General features: G+C 59.1%; 2 protein-coding genes across 4 annotated transcripts in view; both read left to right on the top strand.

The window, feature by feature from the left end:
• Nucleotides 1-4661, top strand: part of LOC105062796 (uncharacterized) — a 94042-nt gene extending 89381 nt beyond the window's left edge. The window contains exons 11-12 of one of the 2 annotated variants that reach the window (XR_012501499.1): nucleotides 1332-1460; nucleotides 4472-4612. Coding sequence is in view for 1 of the 2 variants with exons in the window: in XM_074350049.1 (XP_074206150.1) it covers nucleotides 1332-1460; nucleotides 4472-4544 (202 nt within the window). In the remaining variant the exon portion in view is untranslated. Of the gene's footprint in view, nucleotides 1-1331; nucleotides 1461-4471 lie in introns of both variants that reach the window. The other variant, XM_074350049.1, reaches the window with a different exon arrangement.
• LOC141574617 (adhesion G protein-coupled receptor B1-like) overlaps nucleotides 4661-16035 on the top strand; it is a 28775-nt gene continuing 17400 nt past the window's right edge. For both annotated transcript variants that reach the window (XM_074350055.1, XM_074350054.1), the window contains exon 1: nucleotides 4661-5296. In XM_074350055.1, the coding sequence (XP_074206156.1) occupies nucleotides 4726-5181 (456 nt within the window). In that variant the 5' untranslated portion in view covers nucleotides 4661-4725 and the 3' untranslated portion in view covers nucleotides 5182-5296. The remainder of the gene's footprint in view (nucleotides 5297-16035) is intronic.

Below are 16035 nucleotides of genomic sequence, written 5' to 3'. Positions count from 1 at the left end.
TGAAAACTGATGACTAGGACAGGCTGCATTGTGGAGGCTCTTAAAAAAGAAATTTTCCTGAAAAAAAAAATCTAAAGATCCATGGAAACTCAGTGAAGGTTTTTGAGTAGGTGAGTGAAAGAGTAAAATCTATGACTTAAGATAAATTGAGAGCAGTGTTGACTAATATGTGTTCCCAGGATCATCCATCAACAGAGTTTCTTCAAAAGAATCTCCCAGGTCAAATCAATGGAGAAAGTACTGGGTTTCTTTACTCTGATTCTTCCCTAAGACATCAGTATGTTAATGTGCATTTTGATGTCCAAAAGGAAAATACAGCATTTCTCAAACCTATTTGACCATGGAACCCTTTCTAGGAAAATAAGGCATGGATCACGAATTCCATATACTTGGGCCAGTCTGTCTACAAACTGATATCTGTAAGATGGCTACTGGTCTGTAATTTTAAATAACTCACTTGATTTAGAGCTTAATTCTTTGTTCCCAAATCGGTTGCAATGCAAGGTCTCTCCATTTTCTCCATGAGTGTGTCTGTGCTTTGGAGTCTTCTACTGCCAGGGAGTTAGGAGGTGGTGGGATGTGGAATGACGCTTACCTGGCCCTCTGTGTCGCCTGCGTACACTGGGCACCCGCTGAGCTGTCCTGGTTGCTGTCTGGTCCTGGGGAGCCGGCCTGCGCAAGTGTTGCTGAGACCTGGCTCATCACATCCAGTGATGTTATTCCTTCCCTTCCATTCTGAGACTGATGGGAACCATTTCCCTGATCTGTTCCATGTTGAGGTGCAGGAAGTTCTGTGTGGCTCCACCAGGCTCGGTCTCAGAGATGCGAGTTCGCTGTTCTGTGAGGGCTTCCTGATTCCTCTTGTTTTCTATGCAGGAAATGGTGCCCATGTCCTGTACACCTCATTGCTCTGGGCTTTCCCCATGAGATTCCCACCTAAATCTTTCTGCCATGAATTGTTCTTGTTTCCTACAAAACTGAGTGTTTAAACCTCATAGGCAACAAACAGCTCTGTTATTCCTCATACTCGTCTGTAACTTCTGTTCTCTGAGGAAATGATGTGTCTCTTAAGACAGCTTAAGACAGGGAGAAAGATAGAGGCAAGAAATATGTGGGTAAGAAATCAATGATTATTTCAAAGATACCCCCTACCAAGCTTCTTAATACCCTATGGAAAATGCTGGTCTAAGGAACGGAGGGTTAACATCTCAAGAAGAGTAGGTGTGTGGTAGGAATGCTATCTCAAGTCTTGAGTATCGTGTGTGGTCGATGAGAGTCGTAACCCTCAGTAAGTGACGAATAACTCATTGTCTTTGTGGTCCTTCGTGCAGTCCTCCCCTACATGGACTCATGAAAAGCGTCTTGCTGTTGGGAACTCTTCCTCCACCGTATGAAGAGGGCCGGGCTAGCTTGCCGAAGAGATGGGGATCCACCTCGAGCCAGCGCCAAGCAGCAGACACGTGAGTCAGCCCCAGCCGAGCCGCCCCCTGACTGCAGGTGCAGCAGTGACCTTAGTTGAGACACAGACTGCCCCGATGCGCCTCCACCAAGGGGTTAACATGGGCCATAAGCAGATAAAGTGGTTCTAACCCACTTGTATTAAATGAATATAAACATGGAGAATAGAGGAGGAAGAAAAGTGAAACAATATGTGAGGAATAAAGGTAGAAAAGAGGAAGGGTCAAAGGTGATCATGGCCATTTTTGTTCTTCAGGGACTTTGAGAATCGTGGACAGGCATGTGCGTAGACCCGTGGTCGATGGACGCTTGGCCTCGTACTGTCCTTGTGCGTTTCTGTAAATGACCGCCCCTTTCATTCGCGCTGATTCCAGGCGCTGTCCTGTTGTCACTGATGAATTCAAAAACAGTTATCTTAGTAAAGCACATTCTCAGGTACTAGACTAAACTAAATTCCTGATTAAATAGGTTTTCCTAAAGATTTCCTGAAAGTAGTGAGATAAATGTCATAAAACCAAAAAACGTCAAAACTGCAAAGGGACTGGGAGAGGCTGATAGCTCAGTGGTTCAGCGCGTACTTACTGCCCATGAGGTCCTGGGTTCAAGCCCCAGTACCTCCATTAACATGAAAAACAAACAAGCATACAAACAAACCTAATTACCTGCCCCACCAAATTCAAAGATTCCAGACAGGAGGGCTGTGGTGTGGGCTGTCAGGGACTGGAATGAGGAGGGGAGAGTGTGGGCCCAGCCTGGACCATCTCAGACTGTACAGGCCCCTCGGGGGGGGGGTGCTGGCTTTTGAAATACCCTTGACCCCTGGTCAGTGGGGACAGGACAGAGTGAAGCAGCTGTCACGTAGGGTGGTGGTGAGGGAGGCACTGGACTGTGATTAGACTTTCTACTGAGGATCTCCAGGACATCCAAGAGGGTCTGTTCCGGGGCTGGGGACCTGGGTTGGGTGCTGGTGACTGCATTAGGTCCCAAGTTGGGTGCAGGGGAGGGCGTGCTGCAGCTGGCGCTGAGGCTCAGGTGAGATTTCAGGTCCCACTGCCACCCTGCAGGGTGGGCTCCTTGCCAGGTGTGAGATTCGTTGTGGGACCTTGGCCCCAGTCTCTGTCCCCAACTGTTGATTAGGAGGCCAGGGCAGGTAGCTCTGCCCACCACCAAGACTGTCCCCAGAGTGGTCCAGAGGCAGGGCAGGAGAACGGGCTTCCCAGTGATAGGGGTCAGGTGCAAGTGTGCCCAGTGCTGCTCAGAGGGGCAGCATGAGGAATTTGCAAGTTGCCTCTTCAGAGAACATGAACATTTGCCACTGAAGAGCCCCCACAGGGCCGCCCCCGGTGACCCATCATCCCCAACCAGCCTTTCTCCCCCTGGGGTCCCCTCCTGCCCCATCTCTGGGTAAGCCAGCAGGTATAGCTCTTACGCTTATGTTGAGTGCATGAAGCCTAACTCCCACCTTACAGATGGGGGCACTGAGGCTGGGAGGTGAGGGACGGGCCCGAGTCCATGGAGCCATGAGAGGGGCAGCCCAAGTCCAGCTGTCCTGGCCTGGTTGGTGGTTGGCCCAGAGCCGAAGGCCGGCCACACCCAGCTCTTGTCGTGCCTACAGACCTGTTAGGATGGACGCCAGGAGGGGACTGCAGAGCAGTGACCGACCTTATGTCGCTGGCCAGCTAGGCCCAGGCAGCAAGAAGCAAGGAGTCCCTGTGGGCAGGAGGCCAGTGTGTGCATGGTCCAGAGCGCAGCGGTGCCAACACTAGGAGGCCGGGCCAGTTCTGGGGCACAGACTGCAGTGTCCCTCCTCCGCCTACTGGCCTCACTGCTGTGTGGGGTAATGGACGGCCAGGGGCTTTGGGAAGGGTAGGAAAACTGAGGCTTGGAGGCAGAAGGAACTTCACAGGATTCACGTGGGAACAAGTCCAGAAAAGGCGGTGCTGGCTTCCTGAGGCCAGGACAGCTGGGCTGCGTCCCCGCTCACCTGGACCAGGAGCTGCCCCCCTGCCCTGGGTGTGAGTGGGTGTCACACAGCCGGCACCCTCTCCTGGAGCAGGGCAGGTGACCCCAGGGTCACGAGTTTTGGGTCAATCTTTGGGGTTTGGTGTGGGTACTCCACCTTCCTTACTGTGACTTCGCCTGAGCCTCCGTTTCCTCACCATGAAATGGCGGAAGGGCAACCTTGCCGACCTGACCAAGGCAGGATGCAGGAGTCAGTCCAGGTAGAAGCCTGGACCCAGTGGCTGCAGGAGAATCTGGGTGGGGGATAAAGGAGGAAGGGAGCTTTCTGGCATGAGTGTAGACGGGAGGCTGATGTGGGCACCTGTGTGGCCCTGTGACAGGGAGCAGGGTAGGGGGGCGCCAAGAGGAGGCAGTTGGATGTCACAGCCAGAGACCGGGGTCTGACGCTACCTTCATCCCCCAAAGAATAGGTCATTTTTTTATGTGAGTAGGCAGAGATGGGAGGGGAGTTTGCACCCACATGGGCTGAGGGTCAGTTAGCGGGGCTGCAGGGAGGCTGTGGGATGGCTGGAATGAGCTTTCTCCTCTGCTCCCCTGTGCTGCATCCCCTCTGGCTGGGTTTACAGATCCTTCCCTGAAAGATGGGGTTGGGGAGGGGCGAGGTCAGAGAGGCCACAGAGGCCCAGAATGGGAGTGACCCCCATGGTCACCACGAGGCTTGCAGGCAGGCCCAGAGCAGAGGGGTCGTGCCAGTCTGTCCATCCAGATGAGCACATCCGAGGCCCATGTGGCCTGTGGCCCTGGCCTGGGCTGCCCACTACTGTCACCCAGGCCTAGGTGGGAAAGGACATGCCCGGGCAGCTGACTTCCTGCCCCTCCCGCCCCTGCAGGTGAACACATTGGCAGGTGACAGGTGCATAGTGCAAGTGCATGAGAGCAGGGCCCAGGGCCTGTGTCAGGGCCCCAAGCTCGGGGTAGCACTGCCCTCAGCATACTTGAGTCCCAACCTACCCACGGGGTTCACAGTCCCCTCTTCTGCTTTCTCTTCCAGGTGCTGCTGGCAGCCCCAGGCTGGCATCCAGGCCCCGGATGTTAGGAGCCACTGCTGCTCCTTGGTCACCTGAAGCCCTCTCTTCTTCCTGCCTCCGCTCAGCGCTCTGCAACCTGGCCCGAGCCCAGCCTGGCCCTACTCACCACCGGACCCTGGCATGTCAAGGCCTGGCCCACGCCTGCCTGCTCAGCCCGTGGAACTCTGGCGGCCCCACCAGCTAGGACGAGGGGCCAGGCCGCTGCCCCGGGCGCACTATGGGTTTTCCATCCGCTGTTGCTGCTGCTGCTTGGGCCCCAGCCAAGTGTGGCTTCGGAGATGGATGTGCGTCCTTTGGTGGGCCGTGCCCCATGCTGGTGCAGGGCAAGTTCTTCGGGTACTTCTCGGCAGCCTCTGAGTTCTCCGCCAACGCCTTGCGCTCCTCCTGGACTCTGTGCAACGTGGGCCCGTGCCGCTACAAGCTCTGCATGAAGGTGGCCAAGGTGCCCACCTGCAGCAGGCCCGCCCATGTCCGCGTCTACCAGTTGGAATCCTTCCTGGAGTCCACACCCAGCTACTTGGGCCTGGAGAGCTGTGATGAGGTGCTGAAGTTGTGCAATTCGTCACGTCCCCTAGCCTTCCTGCAGGCCAGCAGGCAGTTCCAGCAGATCGAGAGACAGCTGCCACCGGACAATGACACCAGGCCCCAGGGTGAGGCCCTCCCACCTCAGTGACAACTTCTCCGTGGAGCACCTGGTCATGGGTAACCACAACCCCAGTGATGTCGCTGGCGGCCCTGAGAACTGCCTCACCAGCCTGACCGAGGACCGGGGCGGGGATGCGCTCCAGGTGAGTGACCGTTGGGCACAGGCCCAAGGGGCAGCCCCCTGGGCAGAGGGCAGTGGGGAGAGGGTCTCTTCAGGCCTGCCCTGGCCACCCATCCCTGAGGGCTCCCTCGGGGAAGCCGGTTGCACTGTGAGAATAGGGACCTGCCTGGGGTGCCTGCCTGTGGCCCCAGGGCTGGGCATGGTGCAGCACACTGGGAGGTGCTTGCTGAGTGTTCAGGGCAGGATGGGTCTGGTTTCTCCCAGGATGAGGGATCTTTTCATTTCCGGCTGGGGGAAGGCCCCTCCTCTTCTGCAGGTAGGACGATTCTGACGGGCCAGCAGGCTGCTGTGGCCTGTGGCCAGGGTCTGCAGGGGCCTCCTGGGACATGGGGGCAAAATGAGGAGAGTGGGCTGTTGGGATGTGTGGTCAGGAGATGCAGTTTGGGGGTTGCATGTGTTGTGGCTGCACAACTCCTCATCCTACAGGTAGTTCCCCAGCTCCTGGGAGGTGTTCTGCTCCAGGGATGAGGGGCAGTGAAGAGGCACAAGGAAAGTCCCTTGTGTCCTGGTGCTGCCTTCCGGGTCGGGGGAGGGAGGAGGCACTAACACCCAAACACAAGAAGCAGGTGTCAGGTGTGGGGTGAGGGGGTCCCTGGTGTCGGGACTGCGTGTCATGTGGAGTTGGGCTGATTTGGTCAGGGACCTGTTTTTAAGATTCTGGAAGAGGTGCAGGCAAGCCTTGTGGCTGTCAGAGGGAAAGGCGGGTGTCCCAGTGTGCTGGGCGGGTCCCAGCAAGGAGGGGCTGGGGCACAGTCCACCTTCTTAGCAGTTTGGTTTTCTTGGTGAGCGGGGCACCTGTGCAGGAGGGCACCCAGCAAGGAGGGGCTGGGGCACAGTCCACCTTCTTAGCAGTTTGGTTTTCTTGGTGAGCGGGGCACCTGTGCAGGAGGGCATGATCAGTGGACTGGGACCCCGGTTGGGCCTCCATGGCAGCAGGACAGGTAGGAAGACCTGCAGACACTTGGAGGGGAGCCCCCCTTTGCAGGAAGCCCAGGATGTTGGGAGAGGCTGGGGCCTTAGCCAGGGCAGGGAGGGCAGCAGGGACCAGTCTGGGCTGGGCTTTCCTGCCAGCAGGTCATCACGGGAGCAGGTGATGTGGTCCTGAGCCAGTGGCAGTCATGGATGCCACAGAATAGCACCTGTAGAGGCACAGAATAGCCTAAGTGGGGTTAGAGAGGAGGCTGGTTATCCTGGACCTGTTTCTATTCACGGCCCCCGTCCGAGTACCCCAGATTAGAAACGTGTTGAAGCAGCGAGGTGCTGGAGAGGATCAGGAGAGGAGGGAAGAGGTGGCCAGACCCCCGGGAAGAGGGTGCAGGTGTGGCATCCAGGACACATCAGAAAATCCCGATCTTGCACCCATGTTTCAGGGCCCCCAGCGCTGGGGTGGGAGGCCTGAGTGCAGATCTTCAGGCTGGGCAAGGTGGTGGTCACTGCCACCTTGGCTGGGGCAGCTTTCCTCCTTCCTACAGGGTGGAGTGTGCACAAGGGGTGTGTGTGCGTGTGTTCAGTGCATGGTGCACGTGTGTGCACATGGTCACGCCTGCCCCCTTCCAGCATGTCAGCATGTGTGTGTGTGCATTGCGTTCTGTGCATGTGTGTGAGCGTGGGAGGTACTCGCATCCACCGTGTGTGAGTGCGTGTGTAGGCCGATTTCAGCAGTTGTGACAAAGCGCGTGTTGAGGCTGTGTGGCAGGGCTGGGGCCCTTGAGGGAAGACGGCTCACAGGGCCAGTGGGCTGGGGCTGCCATGATGTGAAGCAGGGAGCTTGGCTGCAGGACAGGACACGGTCACCCAGCCCAGAGGCAGCTCAAACCCCCATGCGCGTGCCCCGGACTCCAAAGGCCTTGATGCTCTGAGACCTTGGGAGTAAAGATCTTGGTGGTGGTGACAGCAGCCACGTCTGAGTGTCTCTTTGTGCAGGAAGCACCACCTGTCAACCAGTTTACTCCTCCCAGCAGCCCGGGGATGTTTCCTCAGCGAGGCGCCACCGGCGCGGGGCCTTTGCACAGGCTGTCCCCGGGGCTGGCACACCCACAGGGCCCCTCCCTCAGCTTGTCGTGCCCTGGCCGCCCTGACCCTCTGACCATGCTGCTTCAAGTGGCAGCAGCCCCAGCCGCACTCTCACTGCACCCTGTCTCTTTCTCTTCCCACATGGCGTCGCCTGTGAACACTGGGTAATTCCTTTTTTACTTATTCTTTGTCCTGCCATGATGTAGTCCCCAACAGGGCAGAGGAGTTTGCCCTGCTGGCTGATGAAACCCGGCACACAGGAGGCCCTGGATTAATACCTACGTAGTGGAATGAGGCAAAGGGAGGTTAAGGCGGCAGCCAGGGTAACACAGCTTGTAGGGGGAAGACAGTGGGCAGAGCCAGCTCTTGTCACCTGGTGGTGCCGCCTGTGGTGTCTCCTGCACTGTGCTCTACTGGGAGGGGGAGTGTGTGTGTACGCATGTGTGTCAGGGTGCGGTGGCATGCAGACCAGAGAGGTCCAGCAGTCATTCAGAAGACACACAGCTGAGCCAGGCAGGTGCTTGTCCCAGATTTTGCCGGCCAAGCCTGTGCCAGGGAACTTTGCCTCTCACAGTGGTTAGGGGAGGCTGGTTCACCTGTGTCCCTCCATCCATAGCCCAGCTAGGAGTCAGCAGGAGGCCCAGGCCAACACGTGGGCCGTTTTCAGCTCTGCCCTCGCCTGGCCTGTCCAAATGCCACATGGCCACATCAGGCATCTGGCTGGGAAGTGTTTCTTGGGCCAGAGCAACTGTCCTCTGTCGTCCACCTCTGTCCCCGCTTGGCGGTACCTGTGCAGCTGGCCTCCCGCTCCCCCGGCCTCTCAGTTCCGTGTCCCTCTCCCTCTTATGGTAGTCTTTTGTGCATTTTCCTACCCCTGGCCAGATGGGCCAAGTCAGGACCCATGGGTGCTGGGGTGGGAGGGACTGGGGAGTTGGTGGGGGAATTAAGAGAGCCGTCCTGTCCCCTGTGGTCCTCATTTGGACATCCATGCAAGGGGCTGAGGAGGAACTCCCATGCCCCAGGACAAGCCCTAACTTCAGAGGCCCTGGAGCACACCCTGAATGCCTGGGCAACAGGCCTGGTGGGCGAGGGCAGGGCAGGAATGGACTGGGGCTGACCCACTGCCTCTGCTGCCCCACCTACTGGGCTGGGGAGAGCTCTGCCCAGGGAGCAGGGAGGCCCAGCAGGATGCGGGCCTCTCCCAGGGCCCTCATCCCAGCCCACAGGGGCCATCGAGGCCACAGCCTCCAGGCTGGGGTGCCAAGGTGGGATGGATGCTGGGAGCCCCCTCACCATGTACCCTCTCTCCTGGGTGAGCAAGGCTGCCTGGCCACCATTAGTTGGCTCTGTTAATCCAGTAATGAGACATAAACGAGGCTTCCAGACAGAGGGGTCATTGAGCCAGGGAAGAATGGCTGCTTCCTTCTGGGCCTGGAGGGGCAGCCCACCCCCCAGCCTTGCCCACTCCTCTCCTTCCCCCTTATAGCCCACCCAGCCCAGGAGCTCTGTGGCCACCCAGCAAAGGGGGTCCTGAGAGCCTCTGCCCAGCACTGTGGGCCCCAGGAGTCCTTATGGACAGTCCCCCATTGTGGATGCATTAGTCTGGATAACATTTGTCAGGTGTCGGCTGTGAGTGGGACACTCATTAAAGATATAAAAGTGATAACAGAAATAGAAGCCACGACTCGCTAAGTGTCCCTCCGTGATGGGAGCACGGCCAAGGTCAGGGGTCAGTCTGTTTCTTGGATCAGGGCTCCATACGTGATGCGGAGCAGCCACCAGTAGTTGAGTGTCCCTCTGTGGTGGAAGCCTGGCCAAGGTTGGGGGGTGGTTTGTGACCAGGATCAGGGCTTGCGTGTTATTGGGGCCAGGCACCCTGTGTCCAGGATCAGAAGTCAGCCTGTGATGAAGATCGAGGCTCAGTGTGTGACCAGGTTCATGTCTAGGCTTGGGGGTAGTCTGTGCTCTGAGCCGGTGGCCCCCTGCCAGGCCTCTCCTGATCTGACCCCTCCTCTCCACCGCCTCCTCCCACCACATCCTCACCACCTGGGGCACCACGGTAACCAGCCCTGAAATAATGGGTATTTTTGCAGCTGAGGCCTAACCTGAGTCTATCCTGAAAGACTGAGCTCTGCAGCAGTTGCCATGGGAACCAAGGGGCATCCTCTCTCTCCCACCCACTGCCAGTTTCCCCGTCACTCAGGCTTCCACCTGACACCTGGGCTGGGGCAGCAAAGGGGGATGGGCAGGACGTGCCCACCCTGGCCCTGCTTCCAGTCCTGTCTCCTGGACCCCAGGCCTCTGTCCCTTTGTCTCAGCATGATGGGGTGGGATGGCTCAGCAGGGGAAACCACTGAGGTCTAGAGTGCCAAGCAGGGGGCCCTGTGGTCGGCTTTGGCAGGCAGCCTTAGTCTGGGGGCCAGCGAGCGGAGCACTTGGAATCTGATCCTGGGTTTGATCCCAGCTCCTCTCCTTGTCAGCCTAGGGGGTAACTTGGCCTCTCTGTCTGCATCTGCCAAATGGGCGTGGTCACAGAGCTGTTGCGGTCACCCGAGCGAAGTGGCAGTGATGAAGGCCCGATGTCTGGGTAGCCTCGGCCGTCATACCTTCAGAGCCCTCACCTGCCCTGTCCCGAGCGCACGGAGGCAGTCCTGGGGGTCCCCGACCTCCCTCAGGCCTGGTCTGCTCCCCTTCTCCTGCACCCCGGCCCCCAGGGTTCTTCCACGACATTCCGAGTTCAAAGTGAACTCCTATTTGTGCAGTATCCTTGAGACCCTGGCTTCACCTGTCTTCTGAGACTTGGGCCTCCACACCGTCTCCAGGGCAGACCCTCCTGGCTGTCTGGACCACCCCTTTTTGAGCCTCAGTTGTCTCTGCTGTACGTGAAGTGAACACTTGGTTCCCGGGTGGACTGAGACTCAAGGCTTCTGTGTACTGAGGTGACCAGCACAGAGCAGGCGCAGGGGGGAGTCAGGACTGCTTGCCCAGGATGCTCCCCAGAGAACCAACCTTGGAGGGAGCAACCTTCTTTGAAGACTAGGGGGCCCAGTCCCACTGGGCCCTCCTCAATAGGGGAAACGGCATCTCTTCACGTGGACAGGCTCGCGTCTTTCCACCTGAACAATGAGAGCAGAGAGGCCTCCCTTGTGGGATCACAAGGCATTGCGCCCAGACCCAGGATGTGGCTCAGAGCCAGCCCCTCGGCCCCCCAGCCCCCCAGCCCCCAGAGTCAGGGTCCATGCAGAGCTCAGCCCTGCCCCTGCCCTGTGGCCCTCCCTGTGCCTCTGCTGCACAGCTGGGAGCTCAGGGATCAAGCACAGTCCACGCCCACCCCAGTAAGGTTGGAGCCACCCCTCCTACCCATCCCTTGTTTGGCAGAGGGGCTCTGCCTCTGGGTTCAGGGGAAAGTGGGGCCCGTGGGAGGGTGGGCTCTGTGAGAGGAAAGTTTCTGCGAGGGTGTGGGGGGTGTGGAATTCTCAGTTGCTACATAACTCAGCAGGGAGAAGGAGCCCCACCTTCCAAATAGGGGAAGTTAGGGGTGTCCTTTCCTAGTCTCCAGTTCATTCATCAGGCCCCTCTTGATGGTCAGTTCCCAGCGCAGGCACGGGGACTGCTGGGAGGGGATTCTGCACCTCTCCAGCCGCCCTCCTCAGAACAGAGTGCCTGGACACTGAGCCTGCTGGCCATCAAAGTGGGTTCCCTGGGATCAGCTCTGATCCCAGCAACGTGCCCACACCGGTCACCTCCTACCATTTCAGGCATCAGTCCGTCCTCAGATGAGGGGTGCGAGGCCAGGGTGGGATGTACTTGACGGGCCCATGGCGGTGGGTGGTGGGCCACCACGTGACCCTGTCCCTTTGGCTCCAGAGCCCACCCTCTGGGATCTACACAGTCCTCAGTCTCACCCCTGGAGGTGGGGTCTGCTCCCCGGAACCACAGAGAAGCTGGGCTCCAAGTGGCACTGAAGACCCTCTTGCCAGGCCAGGTGTGACCTGCCGTCAGGCAGCTCAGCTCCCCTGCTCCAGCCCTGGCCGAGTAGGTGGTGTGGTAGTGGCCCAGATCTAATGTGGGTCCCAGAGCTGGGCCTTGGCAGTGCCATCTCCTTGGTTCCTGGTACATGGGTACCACGTCAGCACATGCTGGGTGCCTGGCCCGGCCTGAGCCTGGCCCACAGTAGGTGCTTCGTGAGGCTCTGTGCCCTTGTTGAGTTTGCCCCGACCCTGCTTTGCTGGGAGGTCAGGGGCCTCAGGGTGACCTTGAGAGTAAATAGGATGGTGGCATCAGGGTCCCTCGCAGACGGAGTGATCTGGGAACCTTAAGTGTGGCCTTTGGACTGAAAGCCTGGGTGAAGCAGCCTCTTCCCGAGCCCATCGGCGTAGCCTGGAGTGCTGGCCCCAGATGTGAGGCCTCTCCATTTCTCACTCCTCAATGGCTCCCCAGTATTTAGAGGTTGTCCCTCATCGTGTTCTTGGTGGCACTGGGGCTACTAAGGGGCTCAGGCCTTTGGGGGCATGAGGTCATGACTGCTGGGGGGTCAGGGCCAGGATGGAGAAGACCTAGGAGAGGGCTAAAGGAGGGTGGCCAGAGGGGCCTGGAGGCCCTCAGCAGCCAGTCTCTGCTGGGTGTGGGGGAGGCTCAGCCTGGTGCTCCGCCAGCAGCTGCAGCAGCTTGATCACGCCTGCTGTCCCTGGAGGGCGCAGGGGAAAGAGCTCACAGGTCATGGCTGGGGCAGGAGCGGGATGAGGAGGAGACTGATGCTCAGAGGAAACTGGACCGAGGACCACGGGGAGAGGGCAGCGGGGCGTGAGGACCTGTGCCCAGGAAAGCGTGCCCGAGCACCATGCTTGACCCCATCACCCCATCACCCTGTTGTGTAAGGCAGTGCTGGATGGCCGGGGGTGTCTTTCATTCATTCGTTCATTCACTCATTCATTCACTCTTTAGACCTAGCTGGGGCTCCAGCTCTGTTTCCAGCCCCCACACTGGGGACCTGGATGCAAAGCCAGTGGAGACCCTGGCCCAGCTGCCTGTAGACACAGTTGGAGGGCCTCAAGCCTCCAGGGGGAAGTGGGGTGGGCACCGGACCCCAACTTCCCTGGCATCTCTGCCCCTCCCTGCCCAGCCTCTGCATCACAGCCCACTACTAATCCTGTCTCGGCCCACACTTGCCTCCTGAGCACCGGGCTGCTGAGTCCCAGTTCCGTGTGTGGGAGGGGTCATCCCTGAAAGACAAGTTGGAGCCCATGCTCCGCCAGCTGCTCCCTGGGCCGGCAGCAGTGCACGTGGGTGTGCAACGGGCCTTGGTACAGGGGCGCCGAGTGCCAGGGCCACTGGGTGGAAACTCGAGACTGCTTCCTGCAGCAGTGCCCAGGTCAGGGCCGTGCCGAGGGACCTGTGGGTGGCGTCCTGGTGGGCATGGACCATAAGGGAGGGGCGAGACTGCATGGCATCTCATTGTGGGACCTTGCAGTGTCCCTGGGGATGCCGGGGGCAGTGGGGTGATGGTGAGGGGACGAGTGCGTGTGAGGCATTTGTTTTATCCTGTATCAAGCTGGGCTTGGCTTCTACTCTCTGGGTCTCAGTATTTTTCTTCTCATGGCTTCCTGCCGTTTCATCCCTGTGTCTGCATCCCTGTGGCTCCAGTACCTGCATCCTCCTTGTCCTCTATGCGTGGCGGCATCCCACAGTGGACGGGAAGTGGCACTCTGGGCGTCAGGGAGCAGATGCAGTGTCACATGTGGTGGTGGCACACAGTAGGGGGAGCATGCCTGCTTGGGGCCCTTTGGGAGCACAGCCAGCGCCCCCAAGATGAGCACCAGCAATGCAGCACCCGGCAGTGTCCCGGTGAGGGTCCCCCCACCCCATAGCTGGACTCTGGGGAGGGGCATCCTGAGAGACTGGGTGGGCTTGGGGCTCAGCTCTCCTGGGAAATGACTTCCCCTTGTGATGGTGGATTTCCTGGAGGGGTCTTGGCCTTCCTGGCCCTGCTACCAGCTGTCCCCTGCTCTTCCTGTCCCCACCCCCACTCACGTCCCGGCCCCTGGGCAGAGCCCTGTGAGATCTGTGACGAGGACAGCTTCGGTGCTGTGCTCTGGGAGGAGGTCCTGGTCAGAGAGGTGGCCGCAGTCCCATGTCCTCACAGTGCCACAGGTGAGGACTGAGGGCTGGGTGTCGTGGGGGACTCCTGTCCTTGAGATTCTGGTCCAAGGTGCTGTCAGCGCAGGTAACACGGCCAGACCATGCCCAGGCAGCCCGTGCCCTGAAGCCGAGGCTGTACAGGTGGGAGGGGACGGGGGCTCAGGACCACCGTGTCCTGAGCTTTCACCAGGAGCCAGTGCCTGCATGAAGCCCTTTAGTGCAGTGCCCTAGGGAGCCACCCATTGACACGTGGGAAACTGAGGCACAGAGACGTTAACACAGTAGCCGTGGGCATGCAGGACCACTAAGTGGGAAGTCGGCTGTGGACGTGGTGGTCTTCATCCCCGTGCAGCCCTGTGGAGTGATGGGGGGTGTGGAAAAGGCAGAGAGCGCTCCCAGAAGGGGCTTGGCACATCAGTGCGTTGATGTCCTTTGCCCCTCACATTCGAAGAGAGCACACAGGTTTGGAGTTGTGTTTGCTTTGCAACATTCAGGAAGTGACCCTCCCTGAGCCTCTATTTACTTTCTGTAAAACCCGTGGTTTTTTGGGTATTGTGGGTTCCCTGTCCCCCCAGGGCTCCTCCCCTAGTGGGGGCTGTGTGTTCCCAGCTATGGTTGCAGCCCCCCTGCCGTGTTTTGTTTACAGAACAATACGTGTCTGGGTAGCATATTGCAAATCCATGGAAGTAAAGTGAAGAAAACCCAGGTCGCGGGATGGTGTGACTTGTCTGACCTTTTGTCTGCGTGTACGACCACGTTTTCCCTCGTTTTGATTCTGCACCATGCGGTGGAGCAGGTGTCCTATCCTGCCCTGTGGCTTCTGTTGGGTGACAGGGTTGTGGCAGTCGCCTAGGGTCATCGCTGTGTGTGTGTGCAACTGTGCCTGGTTCCCTGGGAGTAAGTTCTGGGTCACAGGCTGTGCCCGTGTTTAAGGCAGTCGACACCTGACGTTGGTCGGCCCCAAGGCTGCCCAGTGCCTGCTGCGGCACACCCAGGCCATCGGGTCCCCTGGCCCCGTGGGTGGAACTGAGCAGGACCTGCCGGGCTATTGGTTTTTGCCAGGGCTCTGGATAGGAAAGGTCTCTGCCCCCACGCAGGTGGGGTCCCTGAAGGTGTGGCTCTTGCCATGTCCCAGGACCTGGTGCAGTGCCCGACCTGAAGCATTTGCTCAGAAATGTTCTGAATGAAAGAAACCTAGGGAGGCTTGTCCCTTGTGCTGGGTCATTTGTAATGTGTCCATGGGCAAGTGTCTGCTTCTGGCGCTAAGGGTTCCACCTGGAGGGGCTTGTGCCTGGGAGCCATGGGTGGGATGCCTGTGCTTGAGGTGGGCACCCACCTGCGAATCGGGAGACAGAACTGACCCGCCGTCTCCCCAGGTCTCATCCTGTGATGCTGTGAGCTGGACGAGGAGGGAATCGCCTACTGGGAGCCCCCACCTACATCCGCTGTGTCTCTATCGGCTACCCAAACATCCAGATAATGGTCAGGCTGGGACAGGGGTCTCCTACCCAGCCTAGCCCATCTCTCCAGGGTCCTCCTCTGCCCTCTGTACTCTGACATAACCCTGTGTCCCCAGTGGCACACTGTGCGGATGTAAGCCATCCATGGCCATGACTGGGGACTGCAGAGGACTTTCTTGGCATGGGAAGTCCTTGGTACCTGCAAGTGATGGCACCCAACCCTTCGATCTTCCAAGCCCGGGAGCAGCTGGCAAAGGCTCAGTGTGGACGGCTTGGGGAGGCGGTCTCCGAGGTGATCCAGACGCTGGAGTGGCTACCAGGGCATCTAGAACTGGGCTTTAGCTATTGCTCCCCATCCGGGCTCAGAGAGGGGACAGGAGTTGCCCAAGGCCACACAGCAGGGCTTGGGTGCCTGAGCTAGTCCCTTCCCCGCGCTGGGTCTCAGTTCTTCCCCCTCAAACTCTTACTCTGCAAGAAGAGGGTAGGCAGAGTGCTGGGCACAGGTTGGGCCGTGCAGTGATGGTTGGGTGGGGCCCGTAGGGCCGGCAGGTGGCCTGAAAGCTCCCCCTCCCTCCCAGGGCACCACCAACCAGACTGTGGGCACCACCAGCCAGACTGTGGGCTGAAACTGACCTGCAAGTTCATCTGCGCTTTGTGTCCTCAGGGCCGTGGGCCTGTGGGAAGGCCGACCTAGCAGTGGAGGGGCGTAGCCTTCAGGTTCTGCGGCCGCTGACTCCTCCACTCCGTCCGTCCTGCACGGTCTCCCTGCCCAGGTGAGGGTCTAAGGCGGCAGGGTCCCTCCCAGCTGGATTACCACCCCACCCAGGGAAGTCCACAGTTGGGGATCCAGAGGGGTGTGGTGGTCCCCCCAACACCTGCCAGGTTACCGGGAGGTGGTGTAGCTTTGCAAGAGCACCGCCAAGGACTGGCACAGCAGGGTGAGGCCCCGAGTGATCAGATGGGAAGCAGATGGGGGGGCTCCTGGGGCCCTTGGCCAGTTCCTTGTCAGGCGGTAGCACCAGCCCAGGCGCTGCAGCAGGGGGAACGAGAGGCACAGGGCACCGGGCTGGACTGACCAGACAGCGATTTA

Source organism: Camelus bactrianus, chromosome 22, assembly GCF_048773025.1.
Source record: "Camelus bactrianus isolate YW-2024 breed Bactrian camel chromosome 22, ASM4877302v1, whole genome shotgun sequence".
In the NCBI taxonomy this organism is placed as follows: Eukaryota; Metazoa; Chordata; class Mammalia; order Artiodactyla; family Camelidae; genus Camelus; species Camelus bactrianus.
Note: the sequence above shows the minus strand (reverse complement) of the source record. Positions and strands in the feature narration are given on the sequence as shown.